Genomic DNA, 17,222 nt, shown 5'->3' with positions numbered 1-17,222 from the left:
ATTCGAGAGACCAGCGACAGTGGTATAGTTAGGATTTCCTTAGTTTTGTTTTACTTGAGGACAAGTAAAATTCAGGTTTGGGGGTATTTGATGAGTGCCAAATATTGTATATATTTATCCCTTTTTGTTGGCATTTAACTCATCTTTTATGCATTAATTCTACATTTTATCCCATATTCTGTATTTTCATTGTTTTCAAGAATAAATATTTTTATTAATTAATTTTGCATTTTTAGGTAATAAATAAAGTCTGGATGACTTGCGGAGCAAAAAGAGCAGAAAAGTAGTGAAAAGCCGGGAGAAATCACGCAAGGAAGCCGCGAAGAATGGTGCGCACAACCTCATTTTCTACACACAAAAACGCCTCCGTTCTCAGCCATCAGATCAGTTCTCAGAAGCATCCGATGGTCGCTCCTTCATCGCGCATCAAAATCTGAAGCTCCTATCAAACACCATAGTGCCTAAATTCCAAGCCATCAGATTAGATTGCAGTTGAATCCTACGGTCGCTCCTATGCCTGTGCATCAAATCCCGATGATTCCGCCTTACACTACAGCACCTAACCCCATCTGGAGCCGTCAGCTTCGTTGTATCACCTAATCCAACGGTCGCTCAGAGCTTGTTTACATCGTGCCGTTCGATTCAATTAGTAACTGATTATCCAACGGATCTCCTCGCTGCGCATCAACTTCAGATGATCCCGCCTCACACCCTAGCGACCGAACACCTACACCCCAAACAAACAGACCCTTCTCCCATTCTATCGATTTATCCTCCTTCTTCCCCTTCTTCCCAAAATTTTCAGAGCTGCTCCTCCTTCTCCCGACCAAATCAGAGCGTCACCACCAGTTCCATCACTGCCACCACCATCTCTTCACCGACACCACCACCATCTCTCTAGGCTAGATGTTTTGCCCATTTCACATCCCGTGAAGCCCTAGGGTGTGGAGTTTGTAAAACAGCTAGCTAGGGCATCAGTAGGGAACAATAGGAGCTGAGGAAGAGCATCAGAGACGCATAAGAGAGATGGGTTCGACAGAGGAGACAATTTCAGGGTAAGGGTTAACTTTTCACAGACCCTAATTATGTACTGTTTTCAATTTTGGGAAAATGGGTGATAACCCTAATTTGATGTATTGGGTATAAAAGGGAATTGTGGGTGTTGTTGTAAAGTCATGCTGGACTAGCCAGTGTCCAGGACTTTCAAGTTCTGTTAAAATTGTTCTGTTAAAATTGTTCTGTTAAAATTTGTGCTCCTGTTTAATCATGTGTTCTGTTAAATGTTGTGATGTTCCTGTTAATGTGTGTTGTTTACATGTGTTGTTCCTGTTTTGCCATCCTAAGTTGTTCCTGTTAAATGTGGTCATTGTTAGTGCCATCTTTAGTTCACTGTTAGTTGTTGTTCACTGTTAAGTGATGGACTGTTAGGCTAGAAATCTCAGTGCATTGTGTTGATTGAGTAGTGGGGAGAAACTAGTGCTCACTAGTGACAATGAGCAAGCTAGTTCTCTTCCCACTCTAGATGAATGCCTTAGCTTTGCTTTGTTAGCTTCCTATCTCCCCTGCCCTTGGCTTAGGCCTTGGTTCTTTTGCATTGTTCTCTGCTTGTTTTCTTCATTGTCTTCATTGTCTTGTTTTATTTACTGCATTGCCTTTGCTATATTGCCTCATTGCCACTGTTACCTTGGCTTAGTGCCACCACTACTTGCACTGCCATCTCTTCTTTTCTCCTTGTACTGCTGCTGCTGCTGTGCACTTGCCTTGCTGCATTGCACTGCTGCATTGCACTGTTTTTCTTCCTCCTCCCTACTCTGCTTGTAATTGCTGTTTTCTTCCTTGCCTTACACTGCTGCATTGCTTCCCTTGCTGCAGCTGCTGTTGCTGCAGCTGCCTTTTCCTTCTACTGCTGCAGCTGCTGCTGCAACCCTTCTGCTGCTGCTTTCTTTGCACTGCTGCTCCAAAGCCCAGCTCAACCCAAGGCTCAGCTAAGACCACAGTTCAGTTGAAAGACCACGGGCCCAGCTCAAACCAAAAGCCCAGAGCACAACTTGAGCTCACCAGAAGACCAAAACAAAACCCATTAAGCCCAAAACAAGGTTTAAGACCTAAAGCCCATAGTCCACATTTCTGAGCCCAAGCTCAGTTCAACCCATTTCAAAAATATTCAAAGGTCTAAAACACTTCACTTCATCATTACAAACAAACCCATTAAGCCCAATTTACTCAAAGGGTATTCAAAGCCCAAAAGCAATTTAGAGCCCAAAATAGCTAAACACTACAAAACACACCCAGTCTCTGTGGATCGACCCGTACTTGCACGAGCTACAACTGACGACCGTGCACTTGCGGTATTACTGTAGGCCCGCGTTTCATTACGCTTTAATTTTATACACGTTCCCGGGCCCACCAAGTTTTTGGCGCCGCTGCCGGGGACCATTTTGCATTTAAATTTAATATCTTCCCCAGGCCTACCAGTCTTCGATATTTTCTTCCACTGTATCTTGATTGGTAGCGAAGGAGAATTGAGATGCAATCGAAGGCTCGTATACCCTTGCTATTTTAATAGCTTCGACGTTTTTATCCTTCAGCATGGATGATATATATGCTAGGGCATCCGCGTGCCTGAGGTCCCTTCTGCATAAGTGCCGGAACTTGATGTTCGGGATTTGCGATGCCAATGTTTGGACCAAGGCCATGTAAGATGAGAGGGTGTCATCGTACACATTATACTCCAGCCCTATTTGTCGTATGACAAGCTGCGAATCACTTTTCAGCCTTACATCGGTTACCCCCATCTCTATTATTATACGGAGGGCATGTACGACAGCCTCGTATTCGACGATCTTGTTGGTATGCTCTTTGAATTCTAACCTGAGTGCCTGTATAATCCTTTCTCCGGTTGGGGTGGTGATGACAATTCCTATTCCTTCTCCTTCCTTATTTTTGGATCCGTCGACGAAGACTTCCCATTGTCTTTGACTCGCGGGTTCGAGGATATCCATTGGATCCTTGTTTTCTTCCTCGGCTTCTGGTATTCCCTTAATCTCTTCGTCGTTGTCCAGGGGGAGATCTTCTAAGAAATCCGCCAGAACTTGGGACTTCCGAGAATGTTGAATTTCATGAATGATGTTGAATTGGTCCAGATGGGTGTTCCATTTGGCTATTCTACCCACTTTTCCCGTGCTTTTGAGGACTGCTTCCAATGGTGCTTTGCATGGGACCCTGACGAAGTGAGTTAGGAAGTAGGTTCTCAGCTTTTGAGTAGACCATACCAATGCGAGGATGAGCTGTTCGATCTTTGTATAGTTCCTTTCCGCAGAATTGAGGGTCTTGCTGACGTGATAGATAGGCTGTTCTATCTTCGTATTGGTTTTGACCAACACTGCGCTGACTGCGTCTTCTGTTGTTGCTATGTACAATGCCAAAACCTCATCAGGATCTGGCTTCTGCAGGATCGGAATTGAAGCTAGGTGTTCTTTGATTTTTTGGAATGCTTCTTCGCATTCAACGGTCCATTCGAACTTGCTCCCTTTTTTGAGAATATTGAAGAAATGTTTGCATTTGTCCGAGGATCGGGCAATAAATCTACCCAGAGCTGCTATGGATCCATTGAGTTTCTGTACTTCTTTTAAATTCTTCGGGGATGGCATTTCTACTATGGCCTGAATCTTTGCTGGGTCTACCTCAATGCCCCTTTTTGTTACCAGATACCCGAGGAATTTCCCCGAGGTGACACCGAAAGTACATTTCTCCGAATTCACTTTCATGTGATGTTTTCTCATTGCTTCGAAGATATTTCTCAGATCCTGGTGGTGATCTTTGCGCAGCTTACTTTTGACGCGCATGTCGTCAACGTAGACTTCTAAGGTTCCTCCAATCCACGGCCTGAAGATAGCATCGACCATTCTTTGGTATGTTTCCCCTGCGTTTCGAAGTCCGAAGGGCATTCTAGTGTAGCAATAAAGGCCATGTGGGGTGTAGAACGCTGTGTGTGGCTGATCTTCTTCTGCCAGGGATACTTGGTTGTAGCCAGAATGTCCATCCATGAATGACAGTTCTTCATATCCTTATACTGCTTCTACCAGCTGATCTATGCTTGGCAGGGGATAGCTGTCCTTTGGACATGCCTTGTTGAGATTAGTAAAATCGATGCATATTCTAACCCCTCCATTTTTCTTAGGAACAATGACCATGTTGGATATCCAGGTAGGGTACTTGACTTCCTTGATAAATCCTGCGTCTAGTAGTTTCCGAAGTTCTGTTTCCACTGCCTCGTGATACTCTGGAGCTACTTTTCGTATTTTCTGCCTGAACGGGGGTGTGCCCGGTTTGATGCGAAGCTCGTGTTGGATTACTTTCGGGTCAATCCCCGGCATATCTCCTAGATTCCAGGCGAACACATCTGCGTATTCCTTAAGTAATTTGGTTAAAGAATCTTCTCTTCCTTCGTCCATTATGGTCCCTATTTTGATCATCTTCGGGCTTTCTTCCGTTCCTATGTTGATTTCTTTTACGGGCTCCACTGGTGTGAACACAGGCTTCGGGTTTCCGAGGACTGGGACGTTCTTTAATTGCTATTTGGCGTGTTTCTGTCCTTTGATGGTTGTTGAAGTACTTGTCTCTGTGCTTAGGACATTATCATCTTTCGTCAAGCCCTTCCCTGTAGTTTCCTTGAGGAACAGGTCTATGGCCTTCTCTTTCGCGGTTTCTTTATTTTTTACTCTTCGGATTTTTCGCTGCTCTTCTTGCTCGTTGTTGATACGATCCTGAGTGGTCTGGCACTCTCTTGTAGTGACCCGATCTCCCTTGATTTCCATTACTCCCTCAGGTGTTGGGAATCTGATTGGTAGTACGTTGCCGCAACTCCTTTGAGTTTATGTAACCATTTTCGTCCAATAATGGCGTTGTAGGGGGATGGGGTGTCCACCGCACTGAATCGGGTTTCTAATTTCATGGGTCCTGCGTTAACCTGCAACACGATGTATCCCAAGGGCTTCGTGGGGTGCTCCATTGAATCCGTAGATGGTGTAATAAGAGGTCATTAACTGTTCATCATGGAGTTTCATCCGTTTGAATGCATCGTAGAATAAGACGTTTACTGAGCTTCCCCCGTCTATGAGGATCTTTTTGAGGTTACATCCAGCTACTAGTAGTGTTAGGACCAAGTGATCGTTATGGTCTTCCATATCTTCTTCGATATCTTCGGCGTCGAAGATAATAGGAGAGTCCATCCACTCTTCGTGCTCGTCCACCTCTATCCCATCGATATTATACAATTCGCAGCAGTCTTCGAATTTCTTCCGTAACCTCTTTCTTATCTGTGCTGTAAGTGAGGGCCCTGCGGCTTCAGAACACGAGATGGTGTTGATTGTGCGGTTCCCTTCCGGAAGTTGGACTGGTTTGGTTCGTTTGGATCTATCCTCGGTAACATCCTTTTGTACGTAATGTTTGAGCTCTTCCGCATCAATTAATTTTTGGATCATTATTTTGAGGTTCTTACATTTATCGGTCTGGTGTCCGTTGAAACAATGATATTCACAGTAATCTTTAGACTTCTCGGATCTCGGGGGCTGCTTTCCCTTAGACCATGGACACTCCAGGTTTTCCCTTCCTTTGATCTCTCGTAGGATACGAGCATATCTAGCGTTGAGTTTCGTGTAAACTTGATCTTCGAATTTTCGGTCACCTGTTCTTCGTTCATCCCTTCGTTCCTTCCTATCTTCGTGAGGTCTCTCCACTGAGAAACTCCTTTTGGCCCCATTGGTTTGTTCTGCTGAATTGGTGCGGTGAGATCTCTGCAGATATTCCCTCGGGTTTTCCCGTTGAATTTCTTCAAGTCGAGCGTGCTTTTCATTAATTATTCGAAGATCTCCCTCTGTCTTAGGCATGCTTCCATGAATCTCAACAAATAGTGGACTCATTCGGTCTAATCCCCATTTGTAGCAATTGATGCTTACCACTGGGTCCACACTTCCTATGGCTTGGAAGATCTTGTGCCATCTGTTAGTGTATTCCCTCGTGGTTTCTTTGTAGTCAATTGCTAGTGAAAAGAGCTTATCCATTCCGGTGTTTACAGTCTTGTTGTACATGTATGTTCTTAAGAATTTTTCTGCGAGTTGGTCGTATGAGTGGATGGAGTCTGGTGGCAGATTATCAAACCAGGACAATGTCGATCCCTTCAGGCTTGACGGGAAGTATCTACAGAGTACGGCGTCGTTCTGACCCCATCTAGCTAAGACACGGTTATAATACCGAATATGTGCAGCAGGATCGCTGGATCCATCATAGCATTCGAACGTTGGGACAGGGCATTTCAGTGGAATAGGGGTGTTGGCCAGGCGATGAGTTAAGGGCGTAGAGTTAGATTCTCTCATGACCTCTTCTAACCTTCCCCCGCCTTGTCTACTTTTTAATTGCCTGATCTCGGCCATCATTTCATCTCGTAGCTCTTTCATCGCGCGGTGGTGCCCTATGTTCTTCTGCTCGTTATAGTCTGATTCTCCGTCGTCATAATCCGGGTCGGATGCGCTACTTCCCCTAGTCGCGTCTCCATTAGCCGCTATGACGACTCTTCGGTCTCGGTTTGGCTCTGGTGCCTTTGAATTTGCTTCATCAAGTTGTTGGCTGGTCTTCGTGCTTAGGGCAATCCGATCCTTTAAATCTTGATTTTCTCTGGCCAGCAGAGCTACAACATCTGCGTAAACCTGTTGGATCTTCTTCAATTCTTCAAGATCAGCCATCAGCCGATGTGATGTTTGACCCCTGATTGGGAGTCCCAGCTCGTTCCACTACGGCCATGGTGCCGCCTTCCTCTACGGTCTGCACTAAAGGTGGCAGAGGTTCAGCTTCGGTTGCTGGCATTTCCAAATCAGGGTGAGTGCCCCTCTGCGGTGCTAGAGCCGCCGGCATGGTTTGATTTTGATCATTTGTTGATGGCATTCCGAAAGTTGGAAGGTGCACGGGTTGGTATGTTCTGGATTCATCCACCCTTTCTCTTGGTTGATGAAATTGATTCATAGCACAAGTTTTGCTAGCTTCTGCAGCCTTCGGGACTACCGCAGCCGCACGTACTTTGTCGCCGCTGCTCTGAGGGCCGCGGCTGCAACTGAATTAGCGTTCATAGGTTAAGTGATTTCCGCAGTATCTTGCCTTTGACTGGTCATTTTAGCTTTGTCTCCTTTCTGCTTGCTTCGGGTGATGACCGGGGTTGTCCTGGGTGTTTCCTTTGACAAAGCTTTGGATTTTCCTGCGTCTTTTCCATCAAGGATCCTTTTGTCGACAATTAAATCTCTCGGAAGCTCTCCTTCTTTACTCACAATCCGTTCTTTCTGCAGAAGGGAATTTCAAACAGCGAGAAACGGGAATATCCGTGCGAATCGGGTTAGTTGGCGAAATATCTTCTTCCAAGAGAGGGTTAACACATACGAGTTACAATACACGGGTTAAAGTTTTATTAAAAGAGATCCTTTTAAAAATACAAGTAGATCCTTTAAAAAACTACGAAAACCCACCTGAGAGACAGGTTCGCACGAGATCTAAAGAAAAACGTAAATCCATGGATCAAAACAATAAATCTTATCAGTAAATGAAAGTATTGAAAGGGTCATCGAAGATAATAGGTGCGTTTTTGAATATAATAAAGTTAACAAATGATCTATACGATCCGAGCTAATAAATCAGAGCAATCATATGCCAGTTTAAGATTAAATCACAGGACAAGATAAATCTTTTACCGGGACGAAGTCCCTATTTCTAGCGCCAAATTGTGAACACAGAAATCACGAAAGCATCCGAATGCTCACAACCAATCATCGTAATCTAGAGTGATTTGTGATGATGATATCTTAGTGTTGATTCCTTGGCTCAAAACCTTCGGGTTTATCACAGCCTCATCTAACAACTCCGTGCGGGGCGTTTGCGCACGGGATATAGGTAAAAACAAAGAAAACAAAACATATAAGTAAAGATTCATGGGGTTAGGCAAATATAAAGTGCTGAAATATTAACAAGACCGAGGTTTACGTGGTTCATCACTAAGGCCTACGTCCACGGGGTTTGTTGTTTCACTATATTCTTGACGGTTACAAGAGTAGTCGAATGACTTTTGAGTTTATATGTCTTTCTATTGTAAAGGACTAACTTACACTCAAAATCCTTCTCTCTCCTTCCCTTCCTGATTTTTCCGATCCCCCTTCCTCTTGGTGGAGAGGGGGTATTTATAGGGTTAGAGTGTGGGACCCATCTCTGAAGGCCGTTGGAACCTTATCTTCTTGTGTTTTGTTTCCATCACGCAGGGGTCTTCGTTCGTAACTTCATCAGGCAGAGTCATCCTCGTTCGTTCCACGGGTTGATCGACACGTATGCTGCTCAGAGTGTTTAATACGGGTAGTTGAGGCGCCTGTTCGTGTCAGGCAAGTGTTTTCTGCCTCTGTCGCGTCGATGTCAGTACATCTTCTCTCCATCGTTGATCTTGGCTTCTTTTGGGGATGAGATAAAGTAACTCTTTGGGAGTTATTTGGTGCTCCGCAGTACAACGTGTTACCGGAACATCCTTTAACTTCTACCCTTGGATTGTTCGAGCAAAGATCCCTCGTTGACGGGATGGGATTCTTGGTTATGAGCGTGTGTCATCATACTTTGATGACCTTGTCTGCATGCCCTCCATGTATCTTCCTATGTACACGTGTTTGATGATGAAATATGTGCACACATAATGAGGAAACAACTTCAAGGAAAACAAACAGATCATCTTGGGCACAAATTATTCATTGCCGTGGCCGGACGGATTCGTCTGTTGGCACATAACTGTTGTTGACTTGTTTTTCTTGCATGTATTGAAGAATTGTTGCCGGCACTCCTCTTTCTTCCTGTACAAAAGCATCGCTTGTACCTTCTCAAAGTCTGTGTGTGTCATCTGAATTGCTGTTGAACATTTAGGATAAGGCCATTTTCATGTAACTAGTCAAACGCAAGTTTAAGATGTTTTAACCGCGATATAAATAAAAGCATGATGACAAAAATAACAATGTTAGCTACACATACTGTCTTCTGGGAATTACATATTGTGTGCAAAACAACCATAGGAGACTTCCAATGTCAGAGAACAAACGGAGAACTCCCAACTATTTTTAGTTAGCAAATATTTTATAGGAGTTCTTGAGGGTAAATTAGCAGTGAGCTTCAAACCCCCAAGTGCAGATGATCAATTCTCGGGCTTCTGTGTTGGCTTCAAATAAATGCTAAAAAAAATGTTAGGATAGCTCCATACAGACTCTAACCGTTTCTGTACAAGATGACAAGAAAGGAGAAACAAAAAACAAAAAACAAAAATCGTTTTTATGTAAGATGACAAGAGCCTTCCAGATGACGTTGAGTTAAATCGGTGGAGGCGGTCTGGATAAGAATTGACAATATTTGTTGCAGGATATCTTCTGCTGGATGATATCTCGAGTAGAAAAACATGAATGATTTTTTAGAGATCATGGTTTTTTTTTGAGAGATCATGGTTTTATTAGGCCACCTTTTCTATAGTGATAAGGGACGTCCTAAAACGTTGAAATGACTAACCTACCCTTAACCTAATTTAATTTAAAATCAACCTAATAACCACCTATATATATAACCACCATCTCCTCCCACCACCTCCGATTACCACCACTACCTCTGATTATCACCACCACCAACCACCGATTACCACCACCACCACCACCGCCGATTACCACCACCACCACCTCCGGTTATCACCACCACCAACCACAGATTACCACCACCACCTCCTCCCACCACCTCCACCACCGCCTATTTAAGAAATGTAACAACATCAATGCAATCACAATTAAGTTCGGTTACATAATAATTTTATCGGTATAAAAGACGCCAGCCGCAACCTGATTCTGCCATGAGACCACTCCGGAGGTATTTTCCAACAAACCCTTCGCTTTAATTTGATTTTGATTGCTTCAATCGAATAAAAATCATGGGTTTTAATAGGAGTTACAGAGCCATGTTCGGTTAGGTCGATTTTCCAAAAAACCCTAGTTTACTAACCGAACTTCTTGAAAATGAAGAACACGAATAACAGTTCGGTTCTATTGGATTTAAAACTAAGTCACCGAACTCTCTGTTCGGTTGTTTCGCAAAAAAAATTTAAAATTACAAAGTAACCGAACTCCACCCTTGGAACCGAAAAGAAAAACAAATCCAGTCTAACCGAACTGTGTTGTTGTGGCCACTATGTTGAGTTCCAAAATAACCGAACTTAGCCAATAGAGTTCGGTTTGTTCGCAAAAAATCTTAAAACTACAAAGTAACCGAACTTAGCCAATAGACATTGGAACTTCACATTTTTTTGTTTGTTAAGTTCGGTAACTTCACAATTTTATCGCAGAAACCGAACTCAAAGTTCGGTTGGTTAGCTGTTAGGTTCAAGTTTGCGAAAGAACCGAACTTTGTAAACTTATATACTCTTATATTACGTAAAGTTCGGTTAGATCAAAAGTGCATGCAGTTTGCGAACCAACCGAACTTTGTACACCAAAGTTCGGTTAGTTGAGAACCAACCGAACATAACGTTATAACTCCTAGAAATTCTATTATTAGAGAGTTCGGTAACCTGCGTGTTTGGAACAAGTAACCGAACTACACTTTCAGATGAGTTCGGTTACTTGTTCATCTCACGGGGCAACCGAACTACAACTTCAGATGAGTTCGGTTACTTGTTCTTCATATAAAGTAACCGAACTGTTCAAAATCCAGTTCAAATCCGGATCATTTTGAAGATTAACAAATATTCTAGGAGAGGATGGAGATGAAGAATCAGATGAGTTTTCATCATTTGAATACTCAAACTTAGTGAATTGGAAAAAAATTTTATTTTCCATGTTTTTCTCCTTCATCTTCTCTAACTCTACTCTCTCAAAAATTCTACTCAACTAATAATAAACCCATATTTTAATTTAATCTCACTAATTGTTTTCAATTAAATCATTCACTAATCATAACCTAAAATTAATTAAGAGGGTACATTAGTTATTAAATAAATAATTAGATATGGGTGACCTAGAATTACTTCTAATGCCTTTACCCAAAATAAAGCCATGGTCCCCAAAAAAACCATGGTCCCAAAATAATCGTTCAAAAACATGAAAGAGGGCCCAGTTATATAGGCCCAATAGAGGTATTCCCACTTACGGAAGAGCCATGTCTAGTCCCTAAGAATAAGATGGACCGAACAGGGGATGATCTATGTTTAGGTGAGCCTAAATAGTAATACGAAAATGACAACAACCACAATAAACATAGAATTTTTTTTTGGCCACAGTTATATAAGCTTGTGACTTGCTTTGTTTTCCTGAGGAAGACCCTTGGGATTGTTATATTTATGAAGAATATATAGTGTTTTGGCCACGACTTGTTTATGTTGCAGAAGACCATGGTACTGGTTGTATTGTTGGATTTGTTTTTGGTGAAATGGAAGGAGAAGGTACTGAAACTCATGGTTATATTGCAAATTTAGGTGTTCTTCCTAGTCACCGTAAATCAAGGATTGCTAAGAAATTGATGGATGCTGCTCAGAACGCGTTAATACAAGAATATGGGTCTGAATATGTGTCTCTTCATGTTCGTAAAAGTAATCAAGCTTCAATTAATCTTTATTCTGAAAAATTAGGATATAATTATGAGATTGCAGCTAATTTTTATGAAAACGGGGAAGATGCTTATGTTATGCAGAAACAACTACAAGAAAAACAAACAGATATCCTGGGCACACACAGTACTGATAGCGGTGACCGCCATAAATCATCTGTTGTTGACTTGTTATGGCAAGCATTATCCAAAAAATCATAAAGCCCCCTTACATGTATTGTACTGTCCTTCCGGCCGGATATTCATTTACTTCTTGTACAAAACCTTCTCTTGTACCTTCTTCCTGAAATCCGTGTGTATACCACCTGAAAAATGTAATTGTAGTTGAACATCAAATGTATTTGAGTTAAAAGCAAACTAAGTTTAGCTAACAAGTTAAACCGCGAGAAAAAAATTAACAATGTTATCTAATAAATTTCCTTTGGGGAATAACTGAATTCAAAATATTTTAGCTAACAAGTTTTCTATTAGATTTATCAGTCCCTTGATAAATTTGTTCACGTATACATATTTACAGAAAGAAAAATAATATCAATCACTACCATTACTCAATGATCTAAACATGGAAAGAAGATTAGTTACATGCAATCTAAACATAGAAGGAAGATTAGTACATGCAAGATAATACGTGATTGATGTCATACAAAGAAGAATATGGAAAGAAGATCAATGCATGCAGAGAAGATTATATGTGATTAAGAATATGTTGTAATTATATTTAATTCCTTTGATATATTTATAGTATTAGGATCTTTACTCTTGTTATGTAACAACAATCAGCATATATACATAATAAAATCATCAACCTTCACACTGTTGTGTGATAAACCAAAACCTGTGTTACCCAATTTTCTTTATGGTAATCTAGAGCTAGGTTAATTTTTTTCCCCTACAACATCATCATCATGAATAACGGAGGCGATCAATCTTCCCCTTCGACTGTCATTCCAGAGAAGGATACTGGTTTATCTCCTACCAGTCCCTATTATGTGCATCCTTCTGATAATCCCACATCAGCCATTTATTCTCCCTTGCTCACAAGTGAAAACCACTGCACCTGGAGTCGAAGTATAATGAAGGCACTAAGTGCAAAAGGCAAACTAGGATACGTTGATGGAACGGTAAAAAATCCAACTAATGCATCGGGTCTCGCTCACTGGACGAGATGTGATGACTTAGTAGGTATCCGGATCTCTAATTCCGTGGATCCAGAAATCCGTTCAAGTACTCAGAACTTCCCCTCGGCATATGAACAATGGTTATAAATCAAGTCTCGTTTTTCTCATCATAATGCGTCAAAGTTATATGCTATCAAACAATTTATTGCTTTGTTGAAACAAGAGAATCTGAGTGTCGCTATGTATTATACCCGTCTCAAATCACTCTGGGATCAATTAGATGCTTTTCGACCCATTGAACCTTGTATATGCGGAGAAGGTAAGAACTATACGAGTCATCACAGTCAGGATCGCTCCATGGAGTTTTTGCAGGGTTTGTATGATAGGTTTTCTGCCCTGCGTAGTCAAATACTTCTTATGGAACCCATGCCAACACCTGCGAAGATATATAACCATGTCATGCAGGAAGAAGAACATCAAGGACTCAATTCTTCTTTCATTCCTTCTGTGGACTCTGCTACCCTGAATGTCTCTGACAGCTTCGATCCTCGTCAGTCATGGCCTTTTCAAAATCCTGGAAACAACAAACGACAGCGGCCCTTCTGTGACCACTGTAACAAACACGGTCACACTAAGAACACCTGTTGTAAGCTTAACAGGTACCCAAAAGACTTGCCCAAGCCAAGGGATTCAGAACCTTCTGTGGTCGCTGCTATCACTCAAACCCCGGCTGTTGCACCAGCTATAAGCGCTGCCCAGTATGCACGCCTGTTATCTCTACTTGAAACTGATAATGATCGCACTGATGTAGCACCATATGCTCATTTTGTTGGTATGTCTCTTTCCCGTTCAAATGATATTTGGATTATTGACAGCGAGGCAACCTATCATATTTGTTCTTCCTTGTCTCTTTTTTCTTCTCATCTTGTGGTTAATAAACCACTCACTGTTCAGCTACCATATGGTACACATACATCTATGACACACATTGGCACTGTGAATTTATCTCCTCATGTTCAATTGCTAAATGTATTTCATATTCCAATTTTTAAGTTCAACTTAATCTCCGTTAGCAAACTAACCAGCACATCTAACTGCTATGTTCAGTTCTCACACGAATCTTGTGTGTTTCAGGATCGTCAAACCAACAAAGTGATTGGATGGAGTAAGCATGTGGCAGGCCTATATCACTTTTGTTTTCAACCATTTTCTTTATCATTAGCTACAAATAAGCCTGTTGATACATGGCATTGTCATCTAGGACATCCGAGTGTGGATTGCTTTAAGTTTTTATCTCGTAATTTCCCTTTTATTAGTTCTTCATGTAGTCATGGTTGCGATGTGTGCCCTCGGGCTAAACAGACTCGTCTCAAGTTTAATAAAAGTATTTCTTTGTCTAAACATACATTCTAATTGATTCATGCTGACATATGGGGACCGTTCTCAACTCCCTCTCTGACTGGTGCTAAATATTTTTTGACAATTGTGGATGATTATTCGCGCTGCACTTGGGTGTTTTTGATAAAATCCAAGTTAGAAACTTTAAAATATCTTCATTATTTTTTCAACTTTGTTGTCAAACAATTTGGTCAAAAGATCTCTACCATTTCATCTGGTATCAATTCGTTGATTATCCCTCAACTCCAGACTTTCCGGTCTGATAATGGATCCGAGTTCAAATCCAATGAACTACAATCATGGTTTCACCAACAAGGAATCTTACATCAAACTAATTGTGTGTATACTCCGCAACAAAATGGCATTGTTGAAAGGAAACACCGCCATTTGCTCAATGTAGCTAGAGCATTGCGTTTTCAGGCTAATATTCTACTTCATTTTTGGGGTGAATGTGTACTTGCTGCTACTTATATTATCATCAAGTTTAATTCTGATGGCACCATTGAACGTTACAAGGCTCGACTTGCTGCAAAGGGTTACACTCAACAAGAAGGTATTGATTATTATGATACTTTTGCACCTGTCGCTAAGCGTGTCACTGTTCGTGTTTTATTGTCAATTGCAGCAATCAAAGGTTGGTCTCTCCATCAGTTGGATGTCAACAATGCATTTCTTCAAGACGATTTGGATGAAAAATTTACATGAAAATACCTCCTAGTTTAGCTCGCAAAGGTGAGTCTAAAGTTTTTCGCCTTAATAAATCTCTCTATGGCCTTAGACAAGCCTCTAGGCAATGGTTTGCCAAACTTTCTTCGGTTTTGTTAGATGAAGGCTTTACAAAATCTCTATGTGATAATTCTCTCTTCACATATTATCGGGGTTCTACCTCTATTTTTGTTCTTGTCTATGTTGGCGATATCATCATCACTGGCACAGATGATAACTTCATTTGTTCTCTTAAATAACGTATTGCCTCTCATTTTTCCATTAAGGATCTAGGTCGCTTACAATATTTCTTAGGAATTGAAGTCTCTCGATCTCCTAAAGGTATTTTTCTCTGTCAAAGAAAATATGTCCTAGATATTCTAAAACACTCAAGTCTCACTGGAGCTCGTGTTTCATCTTTTCCCATGGACACACATATTAAATTGCTCCCTACAGATGGAAAAGCTTAACTGATCCAAGCTCTTTTCATCGTGTAATTGGTCGCATTTTATATCTCACTATCACTCGTCCTGATGTTACATACGCGGTCAATTACTTAAGTCAATTTATGCAGCATCCACATACAACTCATCTTGATGCTGCTCACCGTGTCCTTCGTTATCTCAAAGGTACAATTGGACATGGTATTTTTCTCTCTTCCTCCAGTGTACTCTCATTACATGGATACACTGATTCGGATTGGGCAGGATGTTCAATTACTACACGATCTACTACAGGCTATTTTGTTTCCATAGGTTCTAGTCCTATTTCATGGAAATCAAAGAAACAACCCACTGTTGCTCGCTCTTCCGCTGAAGCTGAATATCGTGCCATGGGTAATCTTACGGCTGAACTTCAATGGTTACGTTATCTTTTCAAGTACTTGCATATTCCTTGTCCTTTACCTATCACCATCTCCTGTGATAATCAAGCTGCAATTCACATTGCCCAAAATCCTGTTTTCCACGAACGTACAAAACACATGGAAATTGATTGTTACTTTGTTCGTGAGAAGTTACTGAACGGGTTGATTTTGCCAAAATATCTCCCATCTTCTGATCAACTCGCTGACGTTTTCACCAAGCCACTAGGAGCACAACAATTTGGGCGGCTGGTTGGCAAGTTGGGCGTCCATTCAGGCTCTCCCGCTCCAACTTGAGGGGGGTATTAGATTTATCAGTCCCTTGATAAATTTGTTCACGTATACATATTTACAGAAAGAAAGATAATATCAATCACTACCATTACTTAATGATCTAAACATGGAAAGAAGATTAATACATGCAATCTAAACATGGAAGGAATATTGGTACATGCAAGATAATACGTGATTGATGTCATGCAAAGAAGAATATGGAAAGAAGATCAATGCATGCAGAGAAGATTATATGTGATTAAGAATATGTTGTAATTATATTTAATTCCTTTGATATATTTATAGTATTAGGATCTTTACTCTTGTTATGTAACAACAATCAGTATATATACATGATAAAATCATCAACCTTCACACTGTTATGTGAGAAACCAAAAACTGTGTTACCCAATTTTCTTTATTTTCCGTGGGAGATAACGAGGGTAACTTAGCAGTATATGTATATTTTCGGATAGCAAACCGTCGACCTCAAAAATCAAAATGAAAACAAGTTGACACAGAAAAGAGACTTCTGAAGATAGTACAAACATAGGAGCTCACCTGAAAGCATTTCAAATGCTACGTTTACTGTCAGTTCACTAACAAGAATCGAGTGACACAACGATTAGGGATTTGACTGTGCACATGCAATTACGCAATTGGGTTCATGATCTAGACGATCATATCTAGCTATACCACGAGCAGCTGGTTTGAGTTTGAGGGGTAAGGGGTCCTAAAGTGCGAAACACTCAGGGAATAATCTAGCACGGGAATCTTTACAGCTAAATGCTTACCTTCATATGGCAGTAGCTGTGAAGTTAAGCAAACCGGCCTAGGTACTTATAGCCCTTGGTATCAGCTCCAAGGAACTCATCGTAAATGATCATATATAATCTCTGTAGGCATGATGCAACTGCCGCAAACATTATAATTTACCATGTTTGTTGGATTATGATATCTTCTGCTAAATTATGCAGATTTTCATCCTGTTTGAGAGCTACCAATTTTGACCATCTTTCAAAGGTCTAAGACGAAAGTGGAGACGGGGAAGTGATTTAAGAGTTTGAAGGCATGATTTGGTCACATCAGAAGAAGATGACGATGACAATGACTTCTCGCCACTATCCCCTCCTTCCCTGTTGATGTGTTGTGTTTCTTTCCTTAGGAATTTCTATGTAATATTCGAATTCGCAATCAACGGAGATTCAAGGGGAAAGAAA

At 41.2% G+C, this 17,222-nt stretch overlaps 1 protein-coding gene across 1 annotated transcript in view; it reads left to right on the top strand.

Annotated features, from left to right (window-relative positions):
- The window catches only part of LOC113311500 (N-terminal acetyltransferase A complex catalytic subunit NAA10-like), a 27,532-nt gene extending 15,685 nt beyond the window's left edge, over positions 1–11,847 (top strand). The window contains exon 2 of the mRNA XM_026560334.1: positions 11,426–11,847. Coding sequence (XP_026416119.1) covers positions 11,426–11,847 — 422 coding nt within the window. The remainder of the gene's footprint in view (positions 1–11,425) is intronic.
- Positions 11,848–17,222: the final 5,375 nt, after the last annotated feature.

The sequence above is a fragment of the Papaver somniferum genome, chromosome 9 (genome assembly GCF_003573695.1).
Source record: "Papaver somniferum cultivar HN1 chromosome 9, ASM357369v1, whole genome shotgun sequence".
Taxonomy (NCBI): domain Eukaryota; kingdom Viridiplantae; phylum Streptophyta; class Magnoliopsida; order Ranunculales; family Papaveraceae; genus Papaver; species Papaver somniferum.
The sequence above is the reverse complement of the archived record's forward strand: the minus strand, read 5'-3'. Positions and strand labels throughout refer to the sequence as shown.